The sequence below is a fragment of the Lethenteron reissneri genome, chromosome 52, assembly GCF_015708825.2.
Source record: "Lethenteron reissneri isolate LAM-NWPU_2019-01 chromosome 52, ASM1570882v1, whole genome shotgun sequence".
NCBI classification, from domain to species: Eukaryota; Metazoa; Chordata; class Hyperoartia; order Petromyzontiformes; family Petromyzontidae; genus Lethenteron; species Lethenteron reissneri.
The window spans coordinates 1,401,394-1,424,443 of NC_083830.1; the positions used below are offsets into that span (position 1 = coordinate 1,401,394).

At 58.3% G+C, this 23,050-nt stretch overlaps 1 protein-coding gene across 1 annotated transcript in view; it reads right to left on the reverse strand.

Moving 5' to 3' along the window:
* LOC133355765 (transcription initiation factor TFIID subunit 4-like) overlaps window positions 1–23,050 on the reverse strand; it is a 36,468-nt gene that overhangs the window by 3,642 nt on the left and 9,776 nt on the right. Inside the window, exons 6-15 of the mRNA XM_061573095.1 lie at window positions 22,708–22,830; window positions 22,149–22,238; window positions 21,394–21,528; window positions 20,495–20,633; window positions 18,022–18,163; window positions 17,491–17,660; window positions 13,801–13,931; window positions 13,557–13,682; window positions 11,464–11,520; window positions 7,415–7,534 (exon numbers count right to left, since the gene is read on the reverse strand). Of these exons, the coding sequence (XP_061429079.1) occupies window positions 7,415–7,534; window positions 11,464–11,520; window positions 13,557–13,682; window positions 13,801–13,931; window positions 17,491–17,660; window positions 18,022–18,163; window positions 20,495–20,633; window positions 21,394–21,528; window positions 22,149–22,238; window positions 22,708–22,830 (1,233 nt within the window). The remainder of the gene's footprint in view (window positions 1–7,414; window positions 7,535–11,463; window positions 11,521–13,556; window positions 13,683–13,800; window positions 13,932–17,490; window positions 17,661–18,021; window positions 18,164–20,494; window positions 20,634–21,393; window positions 21,529–22,148; window positions 22,239–22,707; window positions 22,831–23,050) is intronic.

Consider the following 23,050-nt stretch of genomic DNA (forward strand, 5'->3'; position numbering starts at 1 on the left):
CATCGAGCCGTATGCGCGACGAGATTATTTTTTATTTCAATGAGAATTCTCCACTAATGTTGCATCTATGTGCTAATGGAGCGGACAAAAATGTACGATGATAACCACGAGACAAACACATCGCCGAGTCTTGAACCAAGCCTGAAGTCTCAAGACTCAGATTCTGGGGGAAGCTGCACTGCAACGTTTTCAACCGCGTCATGGACCCCCGCAGCCCAGTAGGGTTGGGGGAATTCTCAAATCATCTGTGCGATTCAACAATCCTTGCCGCCAAAGAGCGCTGGATCAGAGGTGTGCGTCTCAGGGGAACTTGTTTTGGAGCGGGGTGGGGGGGGCATTAATTCCCCTGCTCCAAGCCGTCCACCGTCTCCCGGACCGTGCGCAGGATGAACGGGCGAGGTCACAGGCGACGTCGCGTGCCGCACGCCGCCGCCCGGCCTAACGGCTCACACAAGTGATTTAGTGACTTCTCTCAACCGCGTGGCTGGCCGCTCGCTTGCTCGGCCACCAGCCAACTCGGTCGCCGGCAAGTTTGGCAGACGGGCGGACTTTACAGGAGGGTGGTAGAGGGCACCTACGGGAAGCGCCCCCCCCTCCACCTCCATTTCCCGCCCAGCTGGAGCCGCGAAGGGCACGGTGAAGCGCCGCCCAGGGTCACGCTGCGCCTTGCCGACTACGAGACTCTCGACGCTGAGTGACGGCCGCAGGGGGCGACAACGGGGAGAGCAGTTGGGGCAGGGTGGGAGTGCGAGCGTCACCCTCCGATCCGTCAGATCATCACCGTCCCTCCCAGACTGGGAGCTACAGGACACACGGCCGGCTCCTGCAACCCTTCTGACCCCCGTATCTAAACTCCCCCCCCCCCCACCGCCACCTTCGCCTGGCCACTGACACAATCCCCCCTCTTCCCCTTCTCAGGACCGTAACGTTTGGATCCCGTTGCTGGGCCCGGCGGCAGAGCGCCGAGATGGCCGATCGCTCCTTCCTGACCGCGGCAGAATATGGAGACGTTACTTTGGTGTCAGAAAATAAGAAAAGTGAAAAAAGGCAGATCCAGGAGCTTCTCAACCCCACCTAGGCCTGCCTGCTGGGTCAAGAGGTCAGCTCCACTTTGCTCCTCAGAGCTGCCCGTGGTCACCGAGTCCTACGGGGGCGGAGCGGCATTCCGCAAGTGAGCAACTCCTCTCTCGCGGCGGCAAAGACATCGGGGGCCCCCGTGGGTCCCTGCGAGTCTCTCCGGGTCCCTGCGAGTCCCTTCAGGGCCCGTGGGCCCGGTGGGGAGCCGCAGGGACCCGCTCACGAGGAAGAAAGTTCATGTGGAGCCACAGCGGTTCGCGAGGACCCGCAAACAGCCTCGCCTCGCCCTGGCCCGCAAGCCCTGGGGGGCCCCTCCCTACCGCAACCCCCCACCTAGCCCCGTCACCCCCCCCCCCCTTCCACATCCCTCCCTCCGTCCTGCCCGCCTGCCGCCTGCCTCCGTGTCCGCACCCTCCCTTGCCACGTTAGTCAGGGCCGCCCCGGGGCATCTCTGCCCCATGACTTTAATTTGCCACGACGCGGCTACAGTGCCCCAGCCATGGGTGGGGGGGGCAGCCGGGGGAGGAGGGAGGTTAGAGGAAAGGGGCGAGGGGGCCCCGAGGGTGCATGCGTTGAGAAACGGGAGGGGGGGGGGGGGCTCCATCCCCGGCGGTGCCCCCACACTCTTGCCGCACGAAGCGTGGCGACTCCGCGTGGTGTGTGAGCGTCTTTGTCTTTGGGTGGGGGGGGGCTCGCCACGACTTGGAGGAGGAGGCGGCGCTCACTGTAGCGCCTGGGGCTCCTCTAGGAGAAGAGCGCTAAACAACACGCACTGTACGGGGAGGCTATACTGGTTTGGGCACGGGGGCGAAGGGGCCAGGAGCGGAGTGGCTAGCCGGGGGCGGCCGAGCGGGGGGTGCAGGGGCCCAAATTCGACCCCCCCCAACCCCCGGAGGTGTACCTCCCGGATGATCGTGGGGGACAGCGTCCGAGTGCCCCGTGGCCCGAGGTCAAAGTGCAGAGGTGAGAGGTGGCGGTCGTCGGGGGGGTAGAGGGGGGCGGCCGATCTGAGTGGGGAGGGGGCACCTCGGGACAGAGAGCCAGAGACCAATGTCATCTGACCTCGGGGTGTGGGCGACGGTTTGGGGGATGGTGGCGTGCGGTGGGGGGGGGGGGGGGGGGGTTTGCAGGAGGCTGTCGTTGGGGGCGCCACGACGGCGGCTGCCGAGGGCTGCGGCCGGAGCGAGGGAGGGTGCGGCCCGGGTAACGCCGGCGAGGCAAGACGGGAGCGGCGCTTGCGCGGGCGGGCGGGCGCTGGCGGGCACGCGGGCAGCCCGCGGCAAGGAGTCGGCGCGTCACCGCCGCGCGCGCCGCTCGCAACGAATGGGACGCGTGCGCCGCCGCGAGCAAAACTAACGAGGTCATTAGACGCTTCTGGGGGGGAGCTGTGGGGGCGGGGGGGAATGGAAGGAGGCAGCCTGGGAGGAAGAGACAGAGCGAGAGCGAGAGGGGAATGGAGTGTGAGAGCGAGAGGGGAGGAAAATGGATTAAAAAAAAACCCGAGCACGACTCCCACTGCGCTTGTAAATATGCACAGCTTAACCATTTTGAACGTCCCACGCTCCTCACGTTGATTTGCTCCGAGTCTCCGGTGCCGTCGAGCGCGACTCGGCACCGCCGCTCGCCGGCAGACGCACACATGTGCGTGCACGCACACACGCATACATGTGCATACACGCACGCACACACGCATGCACGCACGCACGCACACACGCGGTCTTAAAACTCTCCATAAAGAATTTAATATATAAACATCATCGTGAAAAAACGTGCGCTGCCCACTGCGCCACGACCCTGTCCTGCCACAGGCCAGATGCCACCCAGCTCTCCCCTCTCTAGCACAGAGTCCCCATTACTCTCCAAACCCCCTGTAGTCCAGAGCCCCCCATTTCTCTCCCATCAGTGAAACCTCCTCTCACCCAGGGCCCCCCACTTCTCTCCCGTCAGCCAAACCCCCCTGGCCCAGAGCCTCTGTCCACGACGAGTGGTTTGCCTAGGGGAGGGTCATGTGATGTGTGCTGAGCAGTTGTGACACTGTGGGGTGCCCTGGGGTGATGCGAGGAGTGGGCTTGACGGGTGTGCGCTGGGCGGGTGTGTGCTGGGAGTGTGTGTGTTAGGCAGGGGATTGAAGAGATGAGATTCCTCGAGTAAAGAAGAGAGATTGTACTGCTGGTGGTAGTAGTGGTGGTGATGACTGTGGTGGTGAGTGGTCGTGTTGGTAGTTAGTGGTGGTAGTGGTGGTAGTGGTGGTCGTGGTGGTCGTGGTTGTTTACTGGAATCTGTACTGGGCAGAGTGCGGGAGGGTTCATGCTGCCCGCGTGGAGAGACGGAGGGACGCGGCACGATGGGCACGCGCCCATGGGTAGCGCGCTAAGTTCCCGCCGAGGGGAAGCGCGGGGGGGGGGGTGTGTTACCGCTCTCCCGCTCCGCGGATCGCGAGACGTCGCCACGGCAGCCACTAATTTGCATTTTGCACCAAAAATCCGCAGCCTTGGGAGACGCGCGGGGGGGAAGGGGGGCGGTGGGGAAGTGGAGGGGAGGGAGGTGTGGGGAGGGGATGTGATGCGAGCAGGAGGCCACCAACGGCACCGTTTCCAATTATCTCGTTCGAGGGCTCGTTAAAAAAACCCGACACGAACCGAACGGGCGAAAAACATTTGCGAAAAGAAAAAAAAATAACTCTGCCGATATCTTTCTGTGGTTTATAAGAAAGAAAAAAAAGAAAATTAATTTTGTCTCTGGGGCAAATGGGAGTGATGCAAAGATTTAAGAGGGGGAAAAATCCCATATAAAGCCTCAGAAGTTGAAACAGAAGAGAAATCTTTGGAGAGGAAGGAGGAATGATGCCAGGAGCAGGGCAGTAATCATGCCTGGAATCGGCGGCGGGGGCGGTGATGGGGGGGGGGGGGGCTCGAGGGTGGGAAGTGGGGAGCGAGGAGGGGGGGGCGGTGGGGAGAGGGAGCAGCAATCACACTGTCTCGAACGCCAGGGTACACGGGACGCCGCGGGCGACGCACGCCCCACGGAAACACAGCCCTCGCTCGCTCCCTCGTTCGCTCGCTCGCGCACGCACGCAGGCAGCAGGCCAGTGCACGCCTCGGGGCATCCCGTAACCACGGCGACGCCCCGCCCAGGCCCATCCGCAAAAAACCCTCCAACTTACCCGGAAAACTACAGCCCCCCACCACCAACCCGCACTGCCAGCCGCCAGCCGCCCCATGGCCAGCCTCGTCCCTCCGCTCGCTCGCTCTCAATCATAACATTATACAAAGAAATGAGGAGATGCGCAGACACAAGGATGGCAGCACAGATGTACAGACCCTCATAGGCACAGAGGCAGACACATGCACACAAGGCGCATAGACCGACACTCACACGGCCGTAGAGGCGACACACAGATGTCAGACATACGCATACACTTACGAGCATGCACACAGATGAACAAACGCACTCACGTGGACGCAGAAATCCGCGCGCACATCCACACATTCTCACACAGACAGATGTACAGGCGCGCACACAAACGCACAGACGAATGCACCCATAAAAAACATGGATCACCAATGTGGCCTTGAACAGACTATTGGAGCAAGTGCTGTTAGCGAGCACCTATTAGTGTTGGAACGGCGCAAGAGGGGATGGTGTGGCTAGCACCACTCCCGGCCGTCAGTTAATATACTGCACCAGGTACTCATTTAAGGCCGAGTTGACCTAACTGAGGCACGGGATCAGTTAAGATATTCGCCACTACCCACAGCCTGGAATCGAACTTGCATCACCAGTTTTGTAGCGCAGTACGTTAATGACTGTGCCACCACTCCACCCATCAGATACACATGTGTGAAAATACATAGACACCCACATGCATGGTCAAACACAAATGAAAGATTCCCCGAAAGCCTGCTGGGGCAAGCGCTGTGTCTATTAAGGCCGGCGACGCAAAGACCCCCACAAAGACAAACGCACATGCATGCAGACCCGCACACTCGCACACACGGATAGAGACAGAAGCACAAGGACAAATGTCCTTACACCGATACACACGTGTATGCATGCATATAGACAAAAGCTAAGATTCCCCATACAACTTTTCATAAATGGTTGGGGCAAGTGCTGTTAGCGACCACCTATGAAGGCCGGAACGGCTCACAAGGGGGTGGTTAGCCAGTACCACAACCGGCCACCTTTGTCTCCGCAGCGGCAATATTTACACACAATGCCAGGTACTCATTTGAGGCCGAGTCGACCTAGGGGAGGCCTAGGACCGGTTCAGATAATCGTCACTGGTGTCGGCCGTGAGCGGGAATCGAATTCAGATCACCTACTTCAAAGCGCAGTATGCTACCCAATGCGTGTTCGTTATAAGCGCGCGCACGCTGTCACAGATGCGCTCTCACATGTGCGTGTACACGCGAGGCCCGCGTCCCCCGTGGGCGCGGAGGAGGAGGCTGGGCCCTGGGTGCCAGGCCACGTGCGCCATCACGTGGCGCCACCATTAAGGGTGCTCGCAGAACGGGCGCAGAACAAAGCCTCGCTTCCCCCCCCCGGCCCCCTCGGCCCCCTGCACCCCCCCCCCCCCCCACTTGGCCGCCAGCCCCCACAGCACCGTCACATCCAAGGGAAGGCGGCGCCCGCAGAAGCAGCCCAGGGACACGACGCTCACCTTACCGCGCTGGCTCGGTGCACAATTACGCTCGTGCGTGCGTGCGCGTGTACTCACACGTACACACGTACAGACAGACACGCCGACAGACAACAAGGCCGAGACAAGAGTGGACGCACACGAACGGACACGTGGATATACAGACGGCCACAAAGGCAGACACGGGTGACGCACGTGGAAGCAAAGACAAATGATGAACAAACACACCGACAAACACAAACACAGAACCGCGAACAGACGCACGGACACGTGGGCAGACACACTCGGAGACACGTAGATAGACACACACACACACACACGGGCAGACGGACGGACGCTCAAGGGCGAGGCTTAGGGGGGTGGGGTCCCCGGGTGGGGATGAGGCAGGGATTACGCGGCCACGGCGCCCGAGGGTGGGAAGGGGTTAAACCCGGGGTGGGGGAGGGTGGGGTCATGGCCCAGGGGCTACGTGGAGCCACCAATCAGGGCCTTCAAAAAGTGCCCCCCCCCCCAACAACAACACGAACCATAACCCCCCCCGCCCCCCCGGGTGGGACATCACAGCATGGAGGCACAGGAGAGAGAGAGAGAGAAGCGAGCTCCGCTATCCTGGGCTAAATACTCCGGGCCGGCTTTTCAAAGAGCCCTGCTCCGGGCGTGCCTACGCGGCCCGTGGAATGAATAACAGGTTTTAATAATTATCCTTCTCTGGAGCAGGCGAGACGCGGCGGCGCTGCCAGCGAGCGACTCTTATCGTGTGGTTGCACACCCCGGCAGGGCTGCGTGCGCCACGGCGTCGGTGCGAGATTATGTCGGGAGCATCGCTTGTGGGACACCGAGCCATGTCACTGCCACGTTCTTCCCCCGCACAATTCGATTCTTCGGCACGGCCCATGCCCACGAGAATGACGCCACGCGCAACGCCGCGACGGTGACTTTAAGCTCGTTTATTCCCATTAAGGAAACTTCTAACGAGTCGGGCGGTGCGGGGCAGAAGGCCCGGGTACGAAATGAGAGGCACAAGACAGGCCCGCAGTGTCCATTGCACCGGGTTCCCTGCAGGGGTCGCCGTGAACCTCTCGGGCACTCCCGGCTCTTCTTGAAGCCCCCACGGACCATGTCGGACCCCCTAAGACTCCCTTAATGCGCGCCGCTCAGGGAACCGGTATTAATCCTCCCGAGTTGGCACTGGTGCCAGGAGTGGCTCGCACGTGGACACCGCGTGGAGGGGCGTGGGAGTCAAGGGTGGAGGGGCCGGCAGACTGGCGCTGCACCAGAGCAGGTCGGGGACTTTGGCACGAATGGCACACCGCGAGGGCAGAGGAACCGCGCACGTTGGCACCAGGCCAGGAGTCGGAGACACTGGAGTCACGGGAATGGAGGTCGGGGATGAAGGGGTCCGGTGGGGAGTTCAGGAACAAACCTATTGCACCACGGGCCCATACGGGTCGGAGTAGAGAGGATGTCATCGTACAGAAGGGTCGTGGAGCGGCACTGGCACCGCACACGTTAGTTATGGGTGAGAGCAAGGAATGGCACCGCTCCGAGCATCAGGTGGGGACAGGGGTCGGGGTGGCACACACTGGAACAACGCCGGGAGGGGTTAGGTAGGTGGGTCAGAAGCACTGCCACGGCACGGAGGCGGGGGTTAAGATGAGGGGGGTAGTCAGTGGTGGTGGGGGGGGGGTATCGCACCTCGCCCGATGAGCCGTGGCTGGGAGAGTCGATCTTCCGCTTCTTGCGGGGCCCAATGGCGGCGAGTGCCGTGAGGTTGGCGTCCCTCTGCCTCATCTGCGCCAGCTCCGCCTGCTGCATCTGTTGGGGGGGGGGGGGGGGCGGGGTCGGGGGGCAGAGGTCACAGGTTAGGCATCGAGGTCAGGGACAGGAGTAGCGAAGGGGCGAGATGACAGCGGGTGACACAAGTCAAGAGCACGTTGACTCTCACCCGGTTCAATTAGGAGCAAGGATTAGAATTTGCAGTTCTCGGGAGCTTCCTTTCAAATGCCTCAGCAATTCAAAACCCTTTACATCACATCTCCAGTGGCAACTGTCCCAATGCAGCACAAGTTGAATGCAGCACTGGCCTGCAAGTGGACATTTGTCCGATAAAAAAAATACAAATGAGTGGTGAAGGTTGGAGAAGGTGTGCAGCTTGGGGAAAGGGTAAAGTTTACGGCTCTGGTAAAATTCAAGCTCAGGTCAGGGCCAGAGATGCTTTGTTGTTTAACTTCTTACAGCTCCATAATGGAAACCCAATGTAGCAACTGCCTGAAAACAAAACTCTCTCTCAATCAGTGCGCATGACCCGCTGCGACATATGGAAAAAGAGGACACGGATACTGATAAAGGCTGAAAGTTTGCAAAAGCAGCATGAAGTGGAGAATACTTCAAACGACATGCAAAGACGGAAAGGAAGGCATGGGCGTAGGGCAGGAGATGGCGTATAGGATACAGGATGATGATGATGGGCGGCGGTGGAGACAAGCCACTACTGGTGACGGCTAGAGGAGGGGATGCGGCGGAGGAAATGACGTCCACCGCGGAGGTGGAGCGACGAAGCCGGCTCGTGTGCGGGTGCTCGGCACACCGCTGCATCGCGAGAACGTGAAGGCCACCGACAACTCGGAGGCCTTTGACCAACAGTGGAGAGACCATGGCCGACGATGATGTCATGTGTATGCGTGTATCTCGTAAGACAGCCATAGTTTTGCTCCAGGAGCCTCGGGCATTTCCACCAAACGGTGGAAGCCTCCCCCCCCCCCCCCCCGATGCTTTTACGCCGGTTAGAAGCCAAAAGCCGGGCGAAGTTTAGGCGACTTTTTCACCCCGCACGGATGGATGCGATATGGCCTGGACGCACACATGGGAGTGCGTACGCGCGCACAAAAATCCCGTCCCGCGCAGGGAGGGGAAGAGTTTTACGCGGCAAAGTGATTGAAGAGATGCGGCGATCAGAGGCTGATTGCGCAAGGCCCAGAGCGGAGAAATGCGCTGGGGCGAACACGACGCTGCCGTCGTCCTGGCAATAAATAATAAAATAAATAACTGCGGCAGTAGGCAAAAAGAACGAGCTTAATTAAACGCACCCGGAATACCCCAACTGCACAGACGAGCTAAACACCACAATTAAATTACAATTACCCGCCCAGCGCAGGGGAAGTTATGAATTCGACAGACAGGCGGCCTCATTAAAATTTGGTGCTTAAAAATGATCTCCCATTAATTTGCGACAGGCGTTCGGGCGCCGGCAATCAGTCACGGAGCAACGGCACGGCAGGGTGGGGCCTCCCGGTCGTAAACACGCCACCGAGGTGTGCATACCAAATCCTGGCGTGCTCTCACCGGCGCCGTGATCCACCTACCCAAACCCCCCCCCACCCGACACGGCGCCCCGTGGGCGGTGCCACAACAAGCCGAGGCTGGATCAGGGGCGAGTAGTGGAAGACGATCGGAGATGGAGAGTGAAGTGGTGGGAGAGCAAGGGGCACGATGGAGAGGGAGGCAGACAAGTGGAGCAGAGCTGTACCAGAGTGCCGTGGAGAGAAAAGGACTCCCGGATGGGCGAGTGGTGAGATAGACTAAGATGCTGAGAGAGCGTCAAACAGAGAGACAAGGCGATGAGAGAAGCAACAGAGTGTGGAGCGGCTGAGCTTACGAGAAGCATGTGCGGGGTGAGCAGCAGTGGAGAGCGAGTGGAATACTGGCGAGAGCGGAGGAGCTGGCAGAGAGAAGGAGCAACTGGAAGAGTGGGGAGCGACCGAGAGACAGAGGAGCGCCTCCCCTGCGAGACGCAGGACGGTAGCCGCATCGGGTCAGAGGCCACGGCCACGAGGGTTGGGGCGGCACCGTGAGCCGGGAGACGAGGCGGGGAGTGGTTGCGGTTAATGTCATCTTTTCTGGGCAGGGGCGGGCTGGGGGGGCTGGAGTGGTGGACGAGCGAGGGTGGGGGGTTGCGGGGGTGGGGGGTTGCGAGGGTGGAGGGTTGCGAGGGTGGGGGGTTGCGAGGGTGGGGGGTTGCGAGGGTGGGGGGTTGCGGGGGTGGGGGGTTGCGGGGGTGGGGGAACGTGGCTCTCCGGGGATCGCTCTTAAACTCCGCCAGGTCCCCGAGCGCTCGCCGCAGCCCATGTTCGTTAGCCCAGCGAGCCGGCGAGCGAGCATTCCTCCGTTACTCCCCAACGTTTCCCGCTTGCCGACAACCCCCCCGGAGCTCTAATTCCCCTGATTTATTTTGCGCCAAGCACGTTCGGAGGGGTCAAGTGAAAGCGTTTTTTTTGTGCGCAGTTTCGTTAAATAATAAAAAATTTAATACCAACCTGCAAAAAAAGGGTGGTGGGGTGGGGGTGGGGACGGAGTGGGCGCTTACGCAGGTCTATCCGCAAGCACGCGCGCACGTTGGTTTTCCCGCCGAGATTTTGTTGTTGTTGCGCGCGCGCGGAGGGGAAGAAGAAAGGGGGGCCTGGGTGGCGGGAGGACCCCCCGAGGGGTAACTGCGGGAGGACTGCAGCTAATAGCCAAGCTCGATCAAAACGAACTTCCAATTAGTGGCAGCACGCGCCCGCGGGCGGCGAGACGGAGCCCGGCTATCGACCGCTGAGCCCGCCCGCCACTAAAACTCGCACGCGTCGCGAGAAGCCGGCGGAATATTTAATAAATAAATAAACCGACCGACACAAAAATAAAAGCTGTGAGTGTGCGGGCTCGGTGGGTGCGAGGGGGAACGGGCGCGCAATCACCTCTCACCTGCACGCGTCTCCTTTCGAAAGACAAAGGCCCCTTTGTATGTAAATTTTGCAACTGCGAAATTTCCCCAAGTGACAAAAAAAAACACCCCGTCGGAATAATTCGCTGGCAATCAGGAAACAGAAACGGCCGTAAAACTGGTCTCGCGCGCAGATCGCCGAGCGCTTCTCCCGTTTTGTAGCTTTAATTCCGCCGTTCTAAATTCATTAATGAAGCGGGCATCACAACGCACCCCCCACCGTCGACCCCCCCGTCACCAACCCCCTGCTCTGCATACGATACTCCCCCCACCCCCGCCCCCCAGCCTCCCCGCGCCGCAGCCCCCCCCCCGGCCCGCCCGCCGTGCAGGAGGGTTTATTTACCCCCCAGGCTCTTTCAATATGTTAAGCGCACGCCAGCCGCCGGGCACTGCTTCCTATTCATAACACGACGACGCGCGCACGGGAGATTAGACGCCTCAGGGGCCGGGAGGGGGGGCAGGGCCAGGCGGGGGGGGCAGGGGAAGAGGGATGTGGAGAGGGATGTCGTCGTGGTGGGGGGGGCCTTTAGCCAGACGGAGCCGAGAGCCACGAGGAGAGAGGGGGGGCGGGGGGGACTGCGGCTGATTCCCCGGCAGCCATCATCCCCGCTGACCCCGCGCGCCTGTCGGGCTACGCGGGCCTAGAAATAGCGGCGGCAGCTCTCGCCAGCTGATGGCCACCGCTATTCCTCACCCTCCTCACCCTCCTCGCCCTCATCGCCAGCCTCTTCCCCCCGCTCTTAACCCGCCCGTCCCCCTGCGCTCCGTCATTAAACTCGATGGTGCCCCCCACACTTTTGTCACGAACACGGAGCGGCGGTGAGGAAGCGTGACGACGGCGAGAAATTAAACGGGACGCTCGACACGACACGCGCCGGCCGCAGTCCGTACAACACCGGCAGCAACATCGGCAGCATCATCATCAGGCAACCTCCGCTCTCAGCGGCCGGGCTGTGCCGGGCAGCTGAGAGCACTCCCAGCGCACCTCTTTGGCTTTCTGCTTGAGCCTCGCTTGCTCCGGGTCCTCTTGCCGCGACCGGCTCTGGAAGGAGGACATGGGTGTTGGGGGGGGGGGGTGCACGAAGGAGCAGGAGGAGGGTAGTGGATTGAGCGGGTTGTGGGGGGCGGGGGTTGGCAGAGTTTGGGGGTAACGGTGGGTGGGGGGGGGGGAGAGAGATGTATCGTGAAACCAAAGAGAAACAAGGTAATTAGTTGGCGGAGAGGAAGCAGGCATCTTGATGGGCCTGCAAAGGCCAGCCCCTGGGCAAAGCCTCCCCTCGGGCTGTTTTACTTAAAACCGCCGAGACAAAGACAGACCCTCTTTTGAAAGCCCGGGCAGCGAATTCTGCCTCTTATCTTCCAGCCTTTCATTAACTCTGTTGTCTCTTCCCCAAATCTCAATGCATTATTACTCAAGGCCACATCCGAGCCAAGTCGTTTAAAAAGTAAGGAACGCCCTGGGGCTCGGAATAACCGAGCAGAAATTATGTGCCCTGGCTTTCCCGGCGTCTGCGATCTGTGGAAAGTTGCGGCGGAGGCCGTAATCATGAGCCTCAACTTCAGAGAGGGCGCCCGGCCAGCGGGCATTGGGCCGCACGACCCGCAGCGGCCGTCGTTGCGGCGGCGGCAGCGGTAGTCGTAGCAACAGTAGCAGCAACAGTACCAACAGCAGCAGGAAAAGCAGTATGTGTAGCAGCAGCAGTAGCAGCAGCACACGCATTGAAGTGCGGAGGCTTGAGCATGCCAGATGAATTAAACACACCGTCTTCAATAACTAATCTCCGGGCGAGGTCAGGCTACGCATGGCTAATGACACCGACGTTCCATTTCATTTGAATATGGGTTTCATAATTTGATTTATTTAGTGAAGAGTGTGCACCCCCCCTTGCCCTTACGTGCACGCCCTCCACCCCGTCCCTTCCGGCGAGGTAAGCCCAGCGAAAGTTCGGTCGTAATTATTAATTTTAGTCGTTGTCTTAGTCTAGCCGATGACAGCTTGCGCACTTTTTGTCACGTATCAGTCTGTGGTTCAAGGCTCATCGTTATTGAACCACCGTATTAAAGGCGCGCAATTCACTCCCTCCTGCCCCTTACCCCCATATCATCAGCTCAGCCAATTGGTGAACTCGGTTTATGTGTCTATAAACATAAGTGGCTAATTACCATGTTTGGACTTCCTCAGTGCAATATTGTCTCTAATGCCCGTCACTAAACGACTGCAGTGTGCGTCTTTGCTCACACTCGTTCGTGTCGTCTCGTCAGGCCGCTTTGGTCTCCGGTGGGCAGCAGTGCAGTCACAATCATCGTCACGGTCCTGATTTCCTTTCATCCATGTAAAACACTTCACCGGTGAAGACTTTCATCACCGTTTCGGTCGAAGAGTGGACGGTGGGCCGGGCCTCCTCGACCCCCTGGTGGCGAGGCTCGGGAGCGCGCCCGGCGGCAAGCGGAGCGCCGGGCCCATGTGCCACGGGGTCCATGGCGGGCCACAAGGCCAGAGTGGCGGTTCTCTCCGAGCGATAGAACTCAACCACGGTGACGGCGCGTCGACGGGGGCTGCCGCTGGGAACGTTTTCGCCGTGTCGCCAAAATGTCACGCCGGAGTTTTAATTTGCACGATGTGCACAAATCATAAATTTACTCTCCTGCACGAGTCAAGGCCTGGCACGTAAAAATGCACGATCCGTCGACCGAAAATACAATTTGTGCAAATTATACGTGAACGACAACAGGCCGCGCACGATCACAACGCAACCCAAAATCGTGGCGATCCCCCCGAATCGCTGGGGGTGAATCGCAGTGCCATGCGTGCGGCACATGAGCTGTGCGCCTTCTGTTGGGGCGTGGTCGCGTCGGTGTGACCGCAGCGCTGCGCTCACTGCCGCGTTCGTGGCGACTATGGGCATTTAGGCGATGGCTGCGGGGCATTTGCGCGGTAACTGTGGGGTGGTCGTGGCGTGGTTTGTGCGGTGCTTGTCCAGTTGCTATAGTGTGGTCGTGCAGTGGTTGTAGGGTGGATTGTGCAGCGGATGCGGGGTGCTCGTGGCGAGAGGGGGCGGTGCGGCCGCGGTGCCGCACCTTGGCTGCTCGCAGCAGGATCTCGCGCTCCTGCTCGTCCTTGCGCTGCTTCTCCAGGCGGTCGAGCTGCTCGAAGAACTTGAGCTGCGAGCGAGCGTCGTTCGTCGGCTCGTACCGCTCTTCCTCCTGCGGGGGAAGGGAGCGCGTGGGGTTAGGGATGGACTCGGGGTAGGGGCCGCACAGCCCTGACGGTGCCAGAGGGAGGTGAGCGGGCGGGCGAGGGGACGAGCGCGGGGGTTCGCACCTTCATGTTCTCGAGCCGGTGCTGCGCGATGACCGTCAGCTTTTCGATGACGCCACGCAGCCGCTCCTGGGCGGCATGCGACATCAGGCTCACTGCGTCCGGCGGCACCTCGCTCACACCGTGCCGCTTAGCTGCGGCACACGGAAACATAGATCCCCCGTGCAGCCTTAACGTACTGCTGGGGCAAGTGCTGTTAGCGAGCACCTATAAAGGTGTACAGGTGTGGGGTGGAGGGGAGAGGTGGGAGAGCGATGACCTAGTGGAAGCTCACGCTCGGGGTAAATAGAGTTGCCGCCTGTCCTGGTTTTCTCAGGATCAACCTCTTTTTGAGGTAGATCTGAGAAGACACTCTTCCTGGAACAAAGTTCAGTTGTTATTTTTTTTATCAGTTGTGATAATAATAATAAACCACGAGTTGTCCCCTCTTCTCCTCCTTCCCCTGACATGTCCCGTTTTTTTGCACCTTGGAGGTGGCAACCCCCGGGGCACGAAGGCAACACTTTCCGCCAGGAGGCAGGAAGCCGCAAGGCCTGCTGGGGAGGAGGCTCGCCACCACACGCTGGCGGTGGCGGCGACGGCACGTGCGAGCACGCTTGCGCGCCTGGCAAAGCGGTAATCATGTTTCTGACTCGCTTTAACACGATGAGCGAACGCTTCAGCGGAGAGATTTGATGCCTCGACTCGCGGGCGCGTTTGGGCGTTCCGCTTAACGGCAGCGGAGAGCGCAGTGGCGGGCGGCAGGTGTGCGCACGGGGAGGGGGGGGGATCTTGTGCCGCCATCCGCGAGGTCGCAGGAAAAACGGGGAGAAGAAATAAATGGGAAACAAAAGAGGAATTGAAACACACACAGGCTAGGACGTACACACAGTCACACTCGCGCGCACACACATACGCGTGCACGGCACAAATGAGTCCATGCATTTTATATCAAAGTGTTTCGCTGACGGCTGAGCGGCGGAGAGTGAGAATGAAAATGAGCTGAGACATAAAAAGAGGCGGCGTGTCAAACATCAAGACGGCCACGAGACGGTTCCGCTAATCAAGGCCCCATTTCATCGGCGCGGCGCTCTGACACTCAAACGTCCGAGAGGAGAAAAGGAGAGAAAGACATAAAAACAGAGACAGAAAAAATCGTAGCTGCCTATTTATACGCTCGCTCGCGCGTGTGTGTGTCCGCGCATGTAAGAGAAGGTACAAATTTTTATTTAAAACTTTCGTGACTGCAGGAATTCATATTCTATGGTTCTTTCTGTAAAGTCACGTAGAATGAAGAAAAAATAATAACAATAAAATAATAAAAACAAAAGTGAACAAAAAATAATACAAATATCACGACGTTTCGATCGCAACACAAGCGATCAAAATGTCGTGATATTTTTATTATTTTTTATTCACTTTATTTTCATTTAATTGTATTTATTTTTTTATTGTTATTATTTTTTCTATCAACGTGACTTTACCAAAAGAACCATAATATAAAAAGGTAAAAAGGCAAAGGTGCAGGTCCTGCAACTGCTTGCTCACGCCAATGTAGGTGGAAGGGCCTCCTCTGGGGATAGCGCTAGAGAACCCGTCTGGGGAGCACGCACACTTGTACCCGGTGTTATAAACGGGTACAAGTGTGTCAGTAGCTGTATCGCTATAAACGGGTACAGCTCCTGACAGCGGCGTGCCCACTTACACTGCGGGGTGGACAGAAGCAGGGGCATTTAATAAATGTATTTCAACTGCCGTGCCGGGAGAATTAAACCCGATGACCTCTGGATGGCAAGTCCAATGCGCTCGCCCTGACATGACGGAAGCATCGTGCGGAAAGTAAAATATTAAAATGAGACGGCGATCACCGCCCTGTGAGTCCGGGAAGCTCAAACGTCGGAGCCGCCAGGCGCTGGCAGGGCTCCCCCCCCCTCACCACCACGAGCGAGCGACGCGGCGGGACGAGGTGGGGGCGGGAGGGTGGCGACGCGAAGACGGTGCGCAAACAGCGATTGCCACGGCCGCCCGGCACGCGCGGCAGCGGCCGCGGCCGTTAAAACGAAGCGTGGGGAAGACGAGTGGAGGGGGGGGGGAGGAAAAGTAAAAAAAGAGATTAAACAATAAAAAAATAATTGGAATTGGAGGTGTGAAGGAGAGGGATTTGTGTCGGACTGGGCGGGGGGGGGGGGGGGGGGCACGGGGAGGCGTGAGGAGCGGAAGATATGAAGTGAGGGAGCGAGGGGGGGGTGTTGGAGGTTACGCCGGACCCCGCGGCTGATGAGTGGAACAAAGGCACCCGGGTTTGTCTCGCAGACAGCTGGTTGCCCGGTTTTGCCCGTGGGCATCGCTCACCGTTCCAAAGAGGGCTCACTTGCTCCCTCCTCGCCTCTCTCCCTCTCCAGCAGAGATCCCAATTATACCTCGATAGATTTTTTTATTACTATCACCACCGCCCCCCCCCACAACCATCTTTTTTTTATGAGCTAATAACGGACGTTTTCCTGCACGGCAAAGAGGGGGGCTCAGAGGCTGTACAAGTTCGGAGGGGGGGCGGTGGAGGGGGGGCGGTGGAGGGGGAGCGCAGCGGGAGCGCAGCGGGACGAGGGGGGGGGGGCTTCCCCCCAAAAAGGCGTCTCAGCCACACGTGTCTCGCTTGTTGCCGCTGTAGCTGCAGCGGCATCCTCTGTTGTCCGCGGTGAGATCGCACCGTCTGCACTCCACTCACGCACGACGCGCGTGCCCTGCCTCGCTGACCTTGGATCGCTTCAGGAAAAGCAAGCGTCTAGCCACTGCACGCACGCACGGCGTGGTGTCGCGACACGAACAGGTCAAACCAAGCCTCAGGTGTCTTTGCCCCCTGTGAGGGACACCGTTGCAGAAGAGACGCCCACCCTCCCATTCCTAAGAGGGGTCCCCCCCCACCCCCAGCGCCGCCGTGGATCGTTATGGCAAGCGTTGTTCGCGAGCAGCCCCTGCCCGCTGGGACACACTTGAAGGTGGCATTGTTTACAACGTGCATATTCGAATGAGAATGTTTAACAAATAATCTGAATTTCGGGAACAAACCAAAAAAAAAATTTCGATTTTTTGTTGCCGTAGGATTCTCTTGAGTTTTAGGCCATGAACAAATGTCCGGTTTACCCCGCAGCCCCCTCTCCCCCTGCAGTGCTGGCCACTGTCAGAAGTCACTTCAGCTCGTGGCGGATGGGCTCTTTAAATAAATTAACTCGTTGGGGGGGGGGGGGGGGAGGCGCTGATTCAACCACCGCACCACCACTCTACATCCGTGGCGAGTGACATCACAAAGAGTCCTGCCACCCTGCACCCCCCCACCTCCTGCCCCTGATCACCAATCCACATTATCAGACAAAACCCCTCAGAAGCAACATGGAGTGGGGAGGCCTTAACTTATTGCTGGATTGCGGGAACCGCCAGAGCGGTTCACGCGGACTGTGCTCGCGTGCGGCCAGCGCCGTGTCAAAGGCGCCCGCCCTGCCCACCAGAGCCCACAGTTGCTTGTGCTCACTTCAGTTCAAGCAGCCTTCTATCCTGTACGTGTCCGAGTGGGAGAGCGGGCGGGCCGGCGAGTGAATGAACCCACGAGTGATTGGACAGGTGGATGAGTGAAAGAAAGTGCGAGTGAATGAACGTGCAAGCAGGTGAATGATGGACGAGTGAGTGAGTGAGTGAGCAAGCGCGTATGAGCGAGCGTACCAATGTCCTGCATGCGCGCCAGCAGCGGTGTGCCGGAGAGGAAGGCCTCGTCACGGCACGAGCGGATCTGCGTGCCGACAGTATCGGAGCCCGTGGCCGCGATGTGCGCGCTCTCCTCGTTAATGTTGACCCCGGCCATCGACGCCACGTCGTTGATGTCATCGTCGTCCCTGCGCACGGCGACAGCGGTGCTCTCGGTGCATGGCCCATCCACGAGTGGAGTGCTTCCAGGGTAAAAGCCCTCCCTGTGAGCTGGTGCGGTGTGTGATCTCAAGTGCGAGAGTGCGTGTGTGTAAGTGGTCGACTCAGCCTGAACCAAGTAACTGGTGCGGTGTACTAACATTGCAACTGGGGTGACAAAGGCGGACAGGTGTGGCGCTGGCCATAACACCCCCTCGTGGACCGTGCCGGACTTCATAGGTGCTCGTTAACAGCACTTGCCCCAGCAGTCTATTGCGGCTATGCGGGGGATCTTTGTCTTTGGGACTGTGTGTGAGTGTTTGTGGTGCCCGAGGGTCAAGGGGAACTCACTTGAAGGTGCCCCCACCCGCGTCCTTGAACTTCCCCTTCTGTGCCGTGGAGGCCGTGTGGCTGGTGGAGGTCGCGAGGGCGCCGGCAGAGAGGCCGACTGCCGGGCCCTTGCCGCTCACCGCCCCAAATCTCACCGCCATGCCTGCGACGCCACACCGCACCAGACCACGCAAACACCACACCGCACCAAAGCACACCACACCAAAGCACACCGCACCAAAGCACACCGCCAAACATCGCAAACTTGCCAAACCGCACCACATCGCAACACACGAAACCGCACCAAACCGCGCCACACCGCCCGTACCACAGCACATCACACAGCCCCGTACCACACCGGGCACACACTGCCGAATTTAGTCGACTAACGAGCGAGCGACGCGGGGCATTAAACACAAGCGGAAGAAACGATGACAATTGGGAGTGCCGCAATACGACTCTCCGGTCGTCACGACGTCAGTCTCCCATAACCTGTTCATTGTATTTCACAATATAAGTCAATTGTTATTGTGCCTTGCTGTACTTCCAATATAAATAAAGATCACTTCATAACAGTTCTGCAACTGCAGTTCACTCAACATAAGCCAGAGCCATAAGAATTTTAATCAGGAACTTAATAAGCCTGATCGGTTGTAAAGCTGTAATTATTGCGTACAATACACGCACCGTCAGTGGCACGATAATGAACTAATCACTTGAACTGTGGAAACAAACGAGGCCATATAACCACCACTGTGCCGTCAATTATTGCTGAAAACATTTTGCAAAGCAATTAATGACTTGGAAAAAGCCAATTATGTAGAACTTTAATTATTATTGTGGGCGGCAGGGTGGCGCAGTGGTAACTCTCGTGCCTCACAGCTCGAAGCGCCTGGGTTCGATTCCTGATTCGGGCGCCTCTGTGTGTATGTGTGATCTCCCCCAGTTGTGCAGAGTACCTGTGAGCGAGTGCGAACGAGAGTGTGATGTGTGATACTGCGTAGTTTTTATGTTCTCCCTCTGTTCTGAGAGGGAGAACATACGGTTTCTCCCCCATGCTTAGTTTCACATAAATAATGTCAATGGCACTAACATTCGAATTTTGAAATATTACCTGCAAACTACTCAAGTTGGGATCACACACAGCAGTAGCATCATCATCCCCCTCCTGATAAAACTTGGCAGGACCCTCCTGAAAAAGGGCCCTGAGGCTCGGTGAGGCTTTCATGGCCGAACAAGCGAAATAACAAACCAAAAATGTCACGTATATTTTGTCCAGTGATAAAATATGAAGGGGAAACAAAGGGCAACGATAATCGCGAGAGAGCGGCATTTTGGCAAACAAACGATGCGATGATGGACGAAGAGCGAGCTCCCTGGATGGCAACGTGCCCCCCCGCCCCGCTCGAGATGCCGCGACCGCCGCAGCGGCAGCCCCCCCTGCTGGCGGGACTCGGGAGTGCGCTGGGCGTCGCGAGATCGCTGCCGTGCCAAATCGTGGTAGCTCAGGGCCCGGGCGTGCATTGTTTATTACCACTCCCACTACGACGCGAGTTTCCCCCCCTGGAAAGCCTCACCGAGTCTCAAGACTATTTTCTCAGGAGGGTCCTACGAAGTTGTTTTCTCAGTAGGGGGCGATGTTGCTGCTGCTGCTGTGATCCCTATCACGTCATTCTCAGGTCAATGTTTTCAACATTGGTACGTTTGGGCCAATTGCAGTAAACAATGCGTGTTTCATTTGTTTACCAACGGAAGGCAAGCTGAGAACCCGGAGGAAACCCATGCAGACCAGGGGGAGAACAATCAGCCTTCACACAGAGAACGGCGTCCGAGTCGGGAGTAGAACCCAGGCCCTGACTGCTGTGAGGCATGAGCGTTACCACTGCGGGCCACCCTGCCGCTTCAGCCGGGTCAGTCCGGGTCAACAAGAAGGAATTTTTCACACCCGGCATCACCACATCCGGTATACGTCTCGCTATGGCTTGTCATGTAACTCTTACTCCAGTCTAATAACAACGATAATTATAAAAATATATTTAGTAAGAAATACTTGGGGGCAGCTCAACCCAGCAGTGTGAGCTCCCCCCCTCCACATCCTACTCCCCCCCACCTCCTCCACCCCCCCACCTCCTCTTCATTGACACTGCAGGTTGAATGGGGCAAGGAGCGACTGCCTCACAGCCAACTGTGGCAGACAGCGACCCCGTGTGAGGAAGAGTGGCAAAGGGCGAGTTGTCCCAGCTGTCCCTGGCCAAGGGAGCCCTCGGCTGGCTGTGTGCGGTAGAGGGACAGCGCGCACCTGGCTGTGCGTGATACGGTGGACCTTGGCTTTATGCAACTGGTCAACCCACGTCTGCCTGTGTGTGGACAACGGAGAGTCCGCCTGTCTGTAGCTCAGTGACCACACACCTGGCTGAGTAAGATAAAGGAATTCAATACCTAGCTGTAATAGACATCGCACCTCCCTGTGCATGTGACTAGGCTAACCGCACACCTGGCTGTATGTGCCGCATGTGGCCGATGGAGGTGGTGGGACGGGTGAGCACGGTTCCCTGGGCACCCGACAGCGCCTGCAACTGCTTCATCCGCAGCTGCTGCTGCTGCTGCGACGTCACAGTGTGCGTTGTCACGCCCTGCGGCCGGGCACACAACACAAGCACCATCGGCAACTCCACCAACACTGGCAAACATTTGGCGCCACCACTCTGGCAATTGCCAGCACAACCCCTAATCGCCGGCAGCACCAGCAACAACTCCAGTCCCACCATCACCCCCGTGAGCACACACCACAGGCCACAGATCCCCCGTGCGGTCTGTAACAGGTCGCTGGGCCAGGTGCTGGCAGCGAGCGCCACGGAGGCTGGCACGGCACCCGAGGGGGTGGTGAGGCTAGCGGCACTGCGCCGGGGCGTCCTCAGTCTCCCCAGCGCTGGTGATTTTACACATTTGCACCCACATGATGATTGAAGGCTGAGGCAGCCTAGAAGAGGCCCAGGACCGGTTCAGATATCACCACCACTGTCGGCCGTGGCCGGCAATCGAACTAGGGTCGCTCTCACGCCTGCGGCACCCCCTATGGGTAAAACACTGCCGCTGCAGCCACCTTATACCGTTCAAATGTTTAGTTCGAGATTCCAACTCTGCTACTCCCGCCCCACCACCGTCCCATGTTGGTGCAAAGTGGAGTGGGAAACAAGGCTGGAGCGGAGTGGGAGGTCAGCGGAGTGGGAGGCGAGCGGAGTGGGAGGCGAGCGGAGTGGGAGGCAAGGCTGGAGTGGAGTGGGAGGCGAGCGGAGTGGGAGGCAAGGCTGGAGTGGAGTGGGAGGCGAGCGGAGTGGGAGGCGAGCGGAGTGGGAGGCGAGCGGAGTGGGAGGCGAGCGGAGATGCCCTCACCAGGCCGGTGCCGGTGGCGAGCGTGGGCCGTATGGTCGAGAGGGAGACGGTGGGCGCCGGCGCGCTGGATGAGCAGGTGGCCGCCGGGAAGGTCTGCAGATTCTTGTTCATCTGCCGCAGCGCTGGCAGGCTCTTCTGTGCTCGCACACGCACGCACGCACGCATGCACACACGCACGCACGCACGCACACGCACGCACGCACGCACGCGCACGCACGCACACACACACGCATGCACACACGCACACACGCACGCACGCACGCACGCACACACACACGCATGCACACACGCACACACGCACGCACGCACACACACACACGCATGCACACACGAGCAGCAGCGGTGAGGCCAGCAACCACAGGTTGTGTGGCTGCGTTGTGACATGTGTTATTCTGGTATTTTTACGACCAATTTCAGTTTTGATGTAGTAATTTAATATTAAAATAAATTAGACTTATTACCTTTCATTGTTTGTGGATTAAATGTAAAAAATATATATAGTTTAAGCAAAAGTGATATGACGCAATGGCATTTTTGATGGAAAAAAAACACATGGATCTGACGTCACTTCCAGTGACTTCACATTTTAGCTCAACCCGAAATGTTTTTGGTGCTCGCTTTTTGGATTAACCAAATGATTCTAGATTTCATGAAAACGTCCATAAAATATACATGAACATATTTATGTGTGTGCGTGTATATATATGAGGGAGACGCGAGAGCGTTTGCGGGAGGAGGAAGACAGCGTGGGTCACCTTGAGGAAAGGCACCAGGTATGGCTGTGGGGACGACTTGAGCTCTTTCTGCAGCCGGCTGGTGAACTCCTCTGGCTCAATCTTCCCGTCCTGTCGGCAACGATCACGGTGACACCGTCCAGACATCGTCAGACAACACGACCATGCTCATTTGCTCACTCATTTGCTCGCTCGCTCTTTGGCTTGCGTTAGCTCTTGTTAACCCATAACGATGTCATCGGGAGGAGGAGGAGGTACACGACGTCGAAAAATTCCGTCACGTGGTATAACATCATCGCAAACGCTTTGACGAATCCTTGACTTTACCATCAAGCTTTGGGAAATCGTTTAATCAACGAGGCCAGTTTCCTCTGAGGTAAGTCCCTAATAGCAGCACAACTTTACAGTAACATTTCACTCATACTGGATGATCTTCGCGAGGGTTAATGTGGCCCACCAAATACTTACGAGACAGGTGAGCACAGGTAACACATTAACACTTTGAACCTTGCTTGGACCGCATCAGAGAGAACGGCGGTCGGAGCAGAGGGAAGCGCGGGGGTAAGCGAGCGCCACTCACGAGCAAGCTCTGCACGAGGTCCTTCACGTTGTGCGCCGTCTCGGGCGACTGCTGCCCCGTGGATGCCAGCTTCACCAGCGTCGACAGGAAATTTTTGCACTTCTTCACGTTCTCCATCAGCTCCTGGGCAGTGACACAGGGCGAGCGTTAGCGCCAGGCAGAGGAGACGCCGCTGCACAGCACTGACTTGGCGCCGTGATGCCACCAAGACAGAGGTGCCCAGCACTCTCGTTGATCTGCCGAGACCACTGCCAGCACCGACAACAACCGCCGTTCGCCAGTAAGCGGCGGTGACGTCACCATGGCGCTTGTGCCAGGCTCGGTGCACTTTGAGGCCATGCGA